Raw genomic sequence first — 11,857 nt, 5'->3', positions numbered from 1 at the left:
ATTTTTTGGAATGAAAATGACAAGCATACCATCAGACTACAGAAGCAGCAAATAACTCCTGCATCTTCTATGGAAAACTGTTCACATAAGGCCACTATACAACTTATACAACCACACTAAGGTGGTACTAAATCTGCAACCTATGCTTGTATGACCAAATTTCCCCATAGAAGGTGGTATTTATTAGAGTTAACAAACATGTGGACTAAATATATGACAGCAGGAGAAATCAAAACTGCTTGAAAGGAAATAAGATATACCCAAACCAGCCACATGGTTGAAAATACAGCACAACTTTGTCTCCTGTGGTCAAATTTGTCAAGACCATCTCCCCTGGTGAGTCAATCCAAGTCCGTCCAAAAATTAAGTTGTTTACTTTTGTTGGAGGGGGCACCAAACCTAGGACTGCACCATCTCTTTTGAGGGTTACTCGCGTCCTGTGTCCAAACATGGAGTAAATTAAGCAAACTATTCACATAATTCATAATTGTTTAAATGAATCAGTATGTTGAGAAGAAGTTATTGCTTAAGATAACGCCCGCTCGCTAATAAGAATATCAGAGAATACGGCAACTATGATAAGATTCTCCCAACTGAATTGTGAAAATTACAATCACAAATTTCTGTATGACATAAAAATAGCAAAAGAAGTTTACCTTCCAAGAGGATAGACGTCGACTGAGTTCCCTAAAAATTTAGTTTTCACCTTCGAAGATATGTCATAAATGAAATGTTCATTCTCAGCATGTCCAGCACTCATTGGAGGGTGATGACAAACCTGGAAGGAAAAATAATTTGTGAAGGATATTAAAACTAGGTAGCACAGACAATGCAGCACTAACAAGATGATAACTGTAAAATACCAGTTTATATCCAGTATTCTAGAATAGATGTGACAAAAAAAAAAGCCTCTACTTCCATCAAAAGCATCATGACAAAAAAAATGAATAGACACTTCAAAAACTTACCTGTTCTGCTATGAATGTAATGCCGCCATGATTAACCATTTCATAAGTCTCACCAAGAATTGGATTAAATGGCTTCCAGGTTCTTTGGAGCGCATAGTAGACAGATATAAAAAATGATGCTGCAACCAGCAAGAGTAAGTCCTAGATCACAGTGCAAACCCACACACACACACAACAGTGATGGAGAGAGATATGCAAAGGAATGCTTACCAGCATACACCAATCGCATGTGGGGATCCTCACATTCATCTGCCATATCTAACAGGTAGGAGTATTCCATCAGCTGTTACAAATGTTCTATAATTTGTAAGTTTCCTCAACAACATCAAATAGAGAAAGAGCTTCCAGAAATGCAGTTAAAAAAACAATTAACACAAACCTCTGCCATTTTCTGCAGCATTGACATTGGCTCGAAAATAAGTACTGGAAGTGTCACCATTGATGTGACATCGCTGCCTATATAATTTTGCATCATTCTCCAGTAACTATCCCGATCCTGAAAAAAAAAAAAAAAGAGGAATAAATTTGGGTATGCATATATACGTAAATCATTTTTTTTTTATAACCGGGGTATCCGGCGCTTCGCCTCAATTAGATCTTTGGGACACAGTGCAAAGCCCCCCTCCACACGGTTCGGGTAAAACTCAGGCTTTCGCCCACAGATGTAGCCCCAAGAACTTGTTTACACTCAAGGGGGGTCGAACCTTGGACCTGATGTTTCATGAGATACCAAGGCCAAATGACTTAACTCGAGCCAACCCTCACACATATACATAAATAGTTGGGGGAAAACCTTTTTTTTTTAATTCCACTGTGAAATTAGCTGTTTCATTATTAGATCACGTAAGAAAAGACACCTTTCTGTTATTCAAGTTTTACCTGAGCAGCTGAGAAGCTACCAACTAAATCTTGAGCTTCTAGGATTACATTCTTGAGCATTGCAACATATGATTTCAATTGCATATTGAAACCATTGTCCTATAGTATCGCATGTTATAATTCTATGGTGTAGCTACTTGAAAGGCCTCAAATGCGTTAAGGTGCAGCTTTGCTAGTCGACTGTGTTTGCACCATTATTTAACAAGTGGATGTTAAACACTACTATACACACTCATATCATATTCCAGAACAGCAACCCAAATACATGTATTAGACCAATCCACTTGAGTAACGCCTCTGTGTTGTCTATCTAATATCTGCAAAACGGTACAAACATAATGCAGATAGTGTACCTCCTGTTTCCATCTTCCTCTTTTTGCTTCCTCTTCAGAATCTTCAGTGCCTCCTTCTGGGTTAACAACTTCCAGCCCTTCATAACCCACGAACCTGTACAATACAAAAACCACAGTTGTCAATAAATTGGATTCTTCAACACATGGAATTGGTGCGGCCAATAGACATAGTGAAACCATACTCACACATTCGCAAACCATAATAATAAACCCTTCCACCATAATCAGCATGAACTTATAAAAACATATGAAAAGGTGAGAAAGAAGGGACTTCAAATGAAATAATAACAAAGCATGATTCCAAAATAAGTATAAATTCAACCTAGAGGCATAGTCATTCCCACATAACATATATGCGCTACTTTGAGCACTCAAAAGTTCTATACGCAATCACATATTTAAACTGACGCCACAACCTCTGCAACCGGATCCATCACTATTTCTTAAAAATGAGTAATTGGGTATATATGGCAAATATTTCAGCTTCATTTTTTAGGAGTAAGTCACGAGGAATAGAAACACAAGTGATCAAAGAGATTTTCAAACTAGTAAGGATCAATCTTCCTTTAGCCTCCTCCATCAGTATCCTAAATTGTTAGCATTAGAATTATGATTATGTAAACGAATATCAAATAACCAGTATAGTAACTCAAGGCAGACTACTAAATTCAACGAAGCAAATAAACAAAAAATGATATTAAACTTTATTCTCACTAAGCACGAAAACAGTATCTTGCCCAATCGTAACAGATATTCCAGCTGGTAAATAGCACCAGAAGCACGATAATTCAAACCCGATTACGACAGAGAAACAAAGAATGATTAATAGTAATAATTAATTTCTCCCTGAATTGTCAAAACAAAATCAAATTCCGTCCCTAAATCACTACAATAATTAAAAAAAATTAAAAATAAAGTAGCCGAAGATCAAAAGAAAGCGATTGTTATACCCGTTGACCGATTTGGTCAAATTGGAAATACTGGCAGCGATAGAAGCGAAAAACCCTCCACCTTGCTTCGGATCCGTAGAAGCCATTTCTGAAACCCTAGTCGAAACTCCTCAAAAACTACGAGCGGTTAAACAAATACAAGAGAGAGAGAGAGAGAAATGAGCTGATTTTCTGAAAGGACCAAAAAGGAATGGCCCTTCGTGAATAGCCTATAAAAGGACAGCGAGGAGGAGCGCCAACGACTTGTCGCTTGGGGGGGTCTTTTGTTTTGAAGTCAAATTTTGAATCTAGCTAGGCCCACGCGTTTTATGAAAGAGCGCGTGTGATTGCGTTCGCTTTATAGGAATCAAAATAGGCGGCTTCGCAAATGCAAGGACAAGCACCACTCGCTGCTTAGCCGGCAAGTGGATCGTTCTCCAGCGTTGCATATAGAATCGACAACTCAAAAGCTTAGCCGTGTTAACACGTTACAGTACGTGCGTGGGCTGTCGCATATTTTCACATGGGATTACCAGCATCTCTTTCTTTTCTTTTCTTCCATTTTCTTATTTTCCTTTGATGACTTGACCACATGGGACGATTATTATTATAACAATTATTCTTATTCGTCCATTTGTATTGATTGATCATAAAACTATAGACCCATCACCCATGTTTGAAAGTACGATTTTTTTTAATTAAAATAAATATATAAACAATCAATTCAAATATAAAATACACAATAATTTTTATTTTTATGTTACATCAATTTAAACTAAAAATTTTAAAAAATAAACATCAAATCACATACGGGTACAAAGGATCAACATAGGCCATGGCCTCCCCTATTTTGGAAAGTTTTATTAGTATGCTTTAAAATTTGTCATTAAGTGAAAAACTGTGTTTGTTAAATTCTTTTTCCTTAGACACAGTAGCTAATGTGAAAAAAAGTAAAAAAGAAAAAATTATTTTATAGTAATTGTTTTATTTAAATAATAATAAAAAGTGATAATGTTTTGATGTTAATTTTAAAAAATAAAAAATAAATAAAGAGAATGTTTATAGAATCTCTATAAAGAATGTTTTGAGGGGAAGGGAAAAAAAGGTTTAACAAACTGTGCCTAGTTTGGCTCCTTACTCTTAAAAAGCAGTCCAAAGATATTTAGTTTGTGTCGGGTTTTTTTTTTTTTTTTTTTTAACATGTTCATACAAGAGGGGGAAGAGAGATTCGAATTCGTGACCTCCACTTCATGAAGCGTGGTCTTTAGCCAATTGAGTTACCTCTTGAGGACTTATATCGGGTTTTCTAAATCCAAAAACATGTCAAATTGAGTGAACATGTCAGCAACAAATTCAGGAGCACAAGCAACACCAACTGAAAATCAATGAACTTAGCCCATCATCAGTATTGATAAAGAAGGCTCCGCCTACTCTTATTTTACGCAATACATTGTACTACAAGTCTATATCTTCATTTATTTTGTTTGGCTATAAATTGTATGCTCCAAAACATACCATAACCCACATAATCATGTGTGGGTAGGCGTGGGTATCGGTCAAAACGGTCCTGTTTTGGCTCTTATCGGTTGTTAACCGATAATTTTCGGTTAAACGGTTTATTAACCGATACCGAACCAATAAAAATTTTAACTGAAATTATCGGTTATAACGGTACACGGTTAAACCGGTTAACCGGTTTAACTATGGGCTTTATATTAATTTATTTTGTTGTGTCAAAAATGAGTTTTTTTTACTTATGAGAGCCCAAATACTTTTTATTGGGCTAAAATAACTTATTAAAAATGAGTTGTTTTATGGCCCAAATAATTTTGTTGGAACCCAAATATTTGTTTTTTGGGATAAAAATTGAAGTTTTTTTATATTGATCCACCACAACTTTTTTTATATTATAAAATACATTTTTCCAAAGCAAATGGACTAATTAACATAATGAATGCTAATTAGACTAACAAAACTAGTTAATGAAAAATGCTTTCACCAAAGGCAAAGAAATCTCATCCAATGCCATCACTAAAAATAAAAAATAAAACCTACCCAAACCCAAATTAAGATAAAGTTACATAGGTATATATATAATCCCAAAACTACGTCATTTTGGTATCCTTATTTAACAGTTTATATCGGTTAAACGGTTAACCGATATGAAATTTTTAACCGAACCGATAAGCATACCGGTATAAAAAATTTAACCGATAAGGATTTCGGTATATCAGTTACGGTTAATATCGGTTCGGTCGAAACTGGTACACGGCCGGTAATCGGTAACAGGTTAATCTGCTCACCCCTATGTGTAGGCACATGAATTAAAATATTTAGTACAATTTACTGATGTAATACCTCATTGTTATTGGTCTAGATATTCTTATTTCTATTGCAATTACAAAACAAGCAATTTTTTAGTTATAAATATTATTAAAATTATGCTTCGCAACAAAATTGAAGATGAATTTCTGACTTACTTTTTGATGTTGTACATCGAAAGAAAATTTTCTGCGAAATTTGCATAGATAATTTTTTGGATTTAAAAGAATGTCAGGCTCCATTTTGATAGGTGATTGAGTTGAAAATTGAAATATATTAATAAACAAATATTTTTCTCTTTTTTTTTTTTTTTTAGCTTGTCTTAAAACTTAATGGATACTAATTTTTATTTTTTATGTATTAATTTAAGAGTAATTCTAGGGGTGCAAAGGCGGTTACGGTTAGCGGTTAGTGGCAATAACCGCTAACCGTAACCGCCCTAGCGGTTAGTAAATTTCACTAACCGCAACCGCTAACCGCTAGGCGGTTAGTGGCCGGTTAGCGGTTAGTGAAATAGATAACCGCCCGCTAACCGCTTTTTTAAAATTGAGCTTTTTTTTGGGCTTTTTGGGCTTTTTTTTACCCTTATTTTTTTTTTCTTGTATTTTTAATATCTTCTTGTGCCCAATTGCTATAAAAAGAGCCCATATTGAAAAATCAAAAATATTTGACCCAAAATTTACATTTACTTGTACTTAAAAAAAAATTTCCTTAAATATTAAATCATAACTCGTTAACTTTTTTTTTTTAGGAAAAAAAAAAAATTCAACACAACATACAAAAAAAAGTTCAGAATTCAGATAACTATCACAACATATAAAAAAAAATATAAAAAAAGTTCAACACAAAGCATATAAAATAAGTTCAAATAAAACATTAAATGATACAAATAGTCAAATAAAACATTAAAACTTCATCAATCTTCTCATTTGGTCCTCTAGCAAATCCTGTGGACATCAAAAGAAGAAAAGTTATAATATTAAACATAATAATATTAAGGCACAAGCATGTACACATATCAAAAAGTGCTTAATATAATTGTATTGTAATTAAAATACTATGACAATTCAAAAAATAATAATCTTCGTTACTAACAAACCTCTAGGAATGAGATTGATTAGGTTTAGTTTAAGGTTAGGAAGAGATGAATATATATGGGTATTAAAACGACGTAGTTTTGGCTTGTTCAATTTTAAAAAATTGTTCAACAAATGGTTCAAAAAATTGGTCAAAAAATTGTTAAAAAAATTTGTTCTAAAAATGGTTCAATTTCTTTTTTCATAAAATGGTTTAAAAATTGTCAAAATAGTGTTCAAAAAAATGAAAAATATATTAATACTTAAATTGTTGTTATAAGTAATTGTTGAATCTAATGCTAATTGCTTAATTTGACATTTTATGAATCACATTGTCATTGTATATAAATATTATAATTAAATATTTGAATTGTCATTGGATCATATGATTAAGTGTTGATCTTATAAACTTACAAACAAACAAAAATACTTCAATTGTAGTTATAAGTAACACATTGTTTAATCCAATGTCAATTACTTAATTTGATATTATATGAATCACATTGTCATTGTCATTGTACATGAATAATTGATTAAGTATTGAATTGTAATTGGATCATATAGTTAAGTATTTATCTTATACATTTATATTATTCAATATGCATATAATATAACTATAAGCAATTATATATATATATATATATATCAAAATTGTTCAAAATTGTTAATTTTCTTTTTTTTTTCTTTCAAAAAATGGTTAAATTTCTTTTTCTAAAAAATGTTCAAAAAATACATTAATACTTCAATTGTGATTATAAGTAACACATTGTTGAATCTAATGTCAATTACTTAATTTGATATTATATAATCATATAGTCTCATTAAATTATATCATATGATTCATATGATTAATTATTTAAATTCTTATCATATTTACTTATAATCTTTTTTCTTTGAATTGAACTTAATATCTAATGGTAAATGGTAATGTTCAAACTCCTAAATCCTAAATCCTAAATTCCTAAAGTATCTAATAATGCTTTAATTAAATTGTAGACTTGTAGTTATAAGTAACATATTGTTTAATTCAATTGAATCAATTGTGATTATCATTGTACATGAATCATATGATTAACTTGTAGACTTATGACTTATGAGTTATGTCATATTATATATGTATTATTTATTATTATATAATCATATGATTTAATGATCAAATCATCATGTGATATAATCATATCAATTATAGTGATAATATATAAATTACTAAAATTATAATGATAATACATTAATACTTAAATTATGTTTATAAGTAACACATTGGTCATTGTTTAATCCAATGTCAATTACTTAATTTGATATTATACGAATCATATCATCATTGTACATTAATAATATGATTCACTTGAAGTCTTGAATAAAGTATTTGAATTGTCATTGAATCATATGATTAACTATTGATATTATACATTTATATTATTTATATACATATGTAGACTTATATAGACTTATAGGTTTATAATATACATTGGAAATAAGTCTCTAGATATTTAATTGTTGTATTAGTATGAATTGGTATACTTATGAGTTATGTCATATTATATATGTATAATTTGTTATTATATAATCAAATGATTTAATAATCAATCTCATGTGATATAATCATATAAATTATAATGATAATATATTAATACTCAAATTGTGATTTAATTATTTTTTAAAAAAAATTGTGATTTAATGATCAAGTGATTATATGATATAATCATATAAATTATAGTGATAATATATTAATACTCAAATTGTGATTTAATGATCAAGTGATTATGTTATATGTATAAATATTTTTATAATTATAATTATAAAAATATATTATATAAAAAGGCGGTTAGCGGTTAGCGGTTACGGTTAGTAGACCCAATAACCGCTAACCGCTAGGCGGTTATGGCGGTTAGCGGTTAATGCGGTTAGGCGGTTAGGCGGTTGGCGGTTATAGCGGTTAGCGGTTAGCGGGCGGTTTTTACCGCCCGCCTTTGCACCCCTAAGTAATTCTATAAGTCTCTCTTGAGTCCCTCCAAGAATAATGTAGTTATTAAAATCACAATTTGATCAAAATTCAATAATGATTAATCACAAGCCCAATGGTGATTTTAACAGTCACATCATTATTAATGGAATAACTCAAGAGAAACACAATAGGGGTTTGTAGCATTATTCTTAATTTAATATTCATTTATTTCTCATCCATACTTTGAACCTATCAATATGGAATTTTTTATTTCATTCTTGTCCTAAAACACATTAACAAATGTATCCTAATAAAACGTTGTCTTAAAAATTACTTGCCAATTAAGTTGCCATGTCCTTTCGTGTATGCTAATTTGTTTAGCCATGTCGATGATCCAATTATGAAGCTTTCTCCATCCACTTATATAGCTCTGCCAATGAAACCTTGAAGCATCTTCTTCATTTGTCACTTTATTCAAATTGTATGAAGTTTCTCTCCATGGGCTTTGAATCTTAACGAACTCAATCGTTTATCAACCACAAAATGATCAAGATCATCATTAATCTCGGTAACAAATTGAATTTTAATTCATACAAAGTTTTTTTTTTTTTTTTTTTTTCCTTTTTGCAGTTAATGTTATTAGAATATTAATTAAAGGAAAAATGTATGATAAATCCTTGAGTCAGCCCTTCAAAATTTTAATATCTTTAAGTTTTTTTTTTTGAAAACTTAGTCACTAGATCAATTGAAATGACAATAAAATTTCTGCCGTTAAACTTTTTTAACAGATGTTAGGAAAACTCAAAACGCACCGTTTTACTCTATTAAAATATTAATTTTGTATTAATTTAATTAAAAAAATTAAATCTTTAAAAAAAAAAAAAATTGAAGGAACCGACCCCCTATGCAGCCACCCCCTAGGTGGCAACCCACCCCCGGGGGGGTTTGGGAATGGCCGCTGGGCCACCCTCACCAATGGGGTGGCCAGCCACCGAGCCGCAGGGCATTCAGGCCACCCGTGGGTGGAGGGTAACTTCGCGGGCCACCCAGAGCCGGTGGTATGCGTCACCCGGGGTGGAGTTGCCGCAGAGAGAATGTGGAGATGATTCCTTCAATTTCCTTTTTTTATTTTTTTGATTTAATTTTTTAATTCGATGAAAAAAATGTATTTTAATAATCATGTGTGTTCAGTTTTAACTGTCTGATTAAAACCTAGCAAGCGAAGGATTATTGTCATTTTGATGACAATATTAAATTTTGAAAAAAAAAAAGGATAAAATTTGAAACTCCTCAAGGATTTATCTTATTTCATATTAAATAATAAATTTTATCAACTTTTTATTGGTTTGTCTTTTTTGAGAAAGGTGATTTGGTCTTTATTAGTTGATAAAATAGTAAACTAAATAATGGAAGCCAGTACACGCGGAAGCGTGACCATGGCCAAAGTTACGGTTATAGTATAAAAGACAGCATTATTCACATTTAGATTCAATGAAAGTCACCAACGGCCATTTAGAGATTAAGCGACCGGTCGAAACGAACAAACCGATCGCATGAGTAGCTAATGCCGGCTGGCTGAGGTGTTGCAGCCGAAACCGTCTCGACCGAAGTCGGGGATGCGTTCATCCACAAAGTCAGCCAAAAGCAATAAACCTGAAAGCGCGGTAAAGCGAAGGCCGGTCGAGAGAAGGCCGAACAGCCTAAGTAAACAAAAAGCGATTATGGGAATAATGGTGGAAACGAAAAAGTGAAAAGCGGACAAATTAAGAAATCAACAACATAAAAGTCAAAACCTGAAGATAACGGTCGGGAAGAAGAGTTCACGCTCGCGGAAACAAAAACGGAAGGGGAGTTGGAAGCTCATCGCAGTGGGGGCGCGAGAAAAGGCCTAGCAGAGGACGGTGGGAGGCGGAGCACGCGGAGGAAATCGGCAGCGCACTCAAATGAAGGGGGAAGTTTGAGTGAAACCCTAAGAGCATCACCCACAAAGAATACCTAAGCAAGCAAAAAAAACAACAAAAGCAAATATAGAAAGAAACAAAAACAACTAGGGATCAAAGGAGGGGGAAGAGGCGGAGAGGAAGGGAAAAGAAAAAAATGGCCCAAAGAACTAGGGACATCAGGTAAATAGGCTAGCTCGCTAAGCGAAAGAGAACAATGGGAAGGGAGGAGGGAGGCAAAAGAAGAAGAGGGGAGGAGAGCCGGAGGAGGAGAACAAAGGTTCTCCCCCTCTGATGGCTGCTAGAGATGAAACCCTAACAGAGAGGGGAGGGGGCTTAATAATACATTTATATATGTAATGAGAAGGCTCCTTTATCAATTTTTATTAGTTAATCATGATTCTACAATTTACATCATGTTTCAATTAAAACACTTGTTAGTATAATGTTTGAGTCTATATGCGAAAGAAAGTAATAAAATATTAATTAAATATAAAATGAAAATAAAGTAATTAGAGACGTGATTCAGCGCCCACGCACGCCAGTGCAAATTTTTTTTTTTTTTTTTTTTTAAATTTTTTTGCACGCACACCACGTGCTGTTTTACATTACTCAAGTAATTAAAGAGGCATTCAGATCATCCCTAGAGATGGTCAACCACTCCTTAAAGGAATTGTTGACCATCATCTTATCCTTTGAAAGTGGGGGGCCACTTCGATGATTTAGGGGTGTTTGCAGGTAGTATGGGGGGTCAGCCTAGCACTCCCGTCACTCACATGGAATGACCAACCAACTCCGATGATTTAGGGGGTGTTTGCGGGTAGTACAACCACCCCAAGGATTCATAGGTAGTCGGTAGTCTCCAAATATACCATAGGATGGTTGAGTCAGGCTGACCACTCCTCAAAAAAGTGAGAAAGTGATCGGACCATTCCAACCATCCCCTTGGGTGGCTGATCAACCTTTCAAAAAGGTAAAATGATAACCACTTCAATGAGTGATATGCCCACTCATTTACCTACTAATTTTTTTTTTCTTTCGTCTTTTTTTATTTATTTAAAGGCTTAAGTGGCAAGATTCAAGTTTGAATGAACGACCTGGATCTCAAGAATTGTAGATTGCAAGGGCCCCAATCCAATGCAGTCTATGATAGACTTTTGCAGTCAAAATGGGACACGTATCATGTATGCATTGTTGCAGATGTTTACGTACAATACACTCTCAAAAAACAATTTAATGGGATTCTTCTCATTATATATATATATATATATATATATATAGGGCCGGCTCAATGGCTAGCGGTCACCTAGGGCCCCAGTTAGTAAGGCCCAAAATTTTTTTTAATAAAGCCCAAAAAAAATTTTAATAAGGCTTAAAAAAATTTTTAATTTTATTTTAACTTAAGGCCTAATTTTTTTTTTTTAAAATAAGGCTCAAAATTTTTT

At 33.0% G+C, this 11,857-nt stretch overlaps 1 protein-coding gene across 1 annotated transcript; it reads right to left on the bottom strand.

The window, feature by feature from the left end:
* Positions 1-214: 214 nt before the first annotated feature.
* Positions 215-3,344, bottom strand: LOC132191347 (oxysterol-binding protein-related protein 3A-like). The gene is made up of 7 exons (XM_059606309.1): positions 3,151-3,344; positions 2,201-2,294; positions 1,348-1,464; positions 1,179-1,251; positions 969-1,087; positions 657-778; positions 215-437 (listed from the first exon to the last, which is right to left on the bottom strand). The coding sequence occupies exons 1-7, from the start codon at positions 3,234-3,236 to the stop codon at positions 230-232; spliced, it is 819 nt and encodes a 272-aa protein (XP_059462292.1). The 5' UTR covers positions 3,237-3,344; the 3' UTR covers positions 215-229.
* Between the last annotated feature and the right edge of the window lie 8,513 nt (positions 3,345-11,857).

Source organism: Corylus avellana, chromosome ca9 (genome assembly GCF_901000735.1).
Source record: "Corylus avellana chromosome ca9, CavTom2PMs-1.0".
In the NCBI taxonomy this organism is placed as follows: Eukaryota; Viridiplantae; Streptophyta; class Magnoliopsida; order Fagales; family Betulaceae; genus Corylus; species Corylus avellana.
Note: the sequence above shows the minus strand (reverse complement) of the source record. Positions and strands in the feature narration are given on the sequence as shown.

Bases quoted from the DNA above. Each gene is read 5' to 3' on its own strand.
- LOC132191347 (XM_059606309.1), bottom strand. From the start codon at position 3,236: ATGGCTTCTACGGATCCGAAGCAAGGTGGAGGGTTTTTCGCTTCTATC. The intron at 1,465-2,200 runs GTACACTATCTG...TTTTTTTTTCAG, and splicing joins GAGGAAGATGGAAACAGGAG to GATCGGGATAGTTACTGGAG. The intron at 1,088-1,178 runs GTAAGCATTCCT...TGCTGGTTGCAG, and splicing joins CATGCGATTGGTGTATGCTG to CATCATTTTTTATATCTGTC.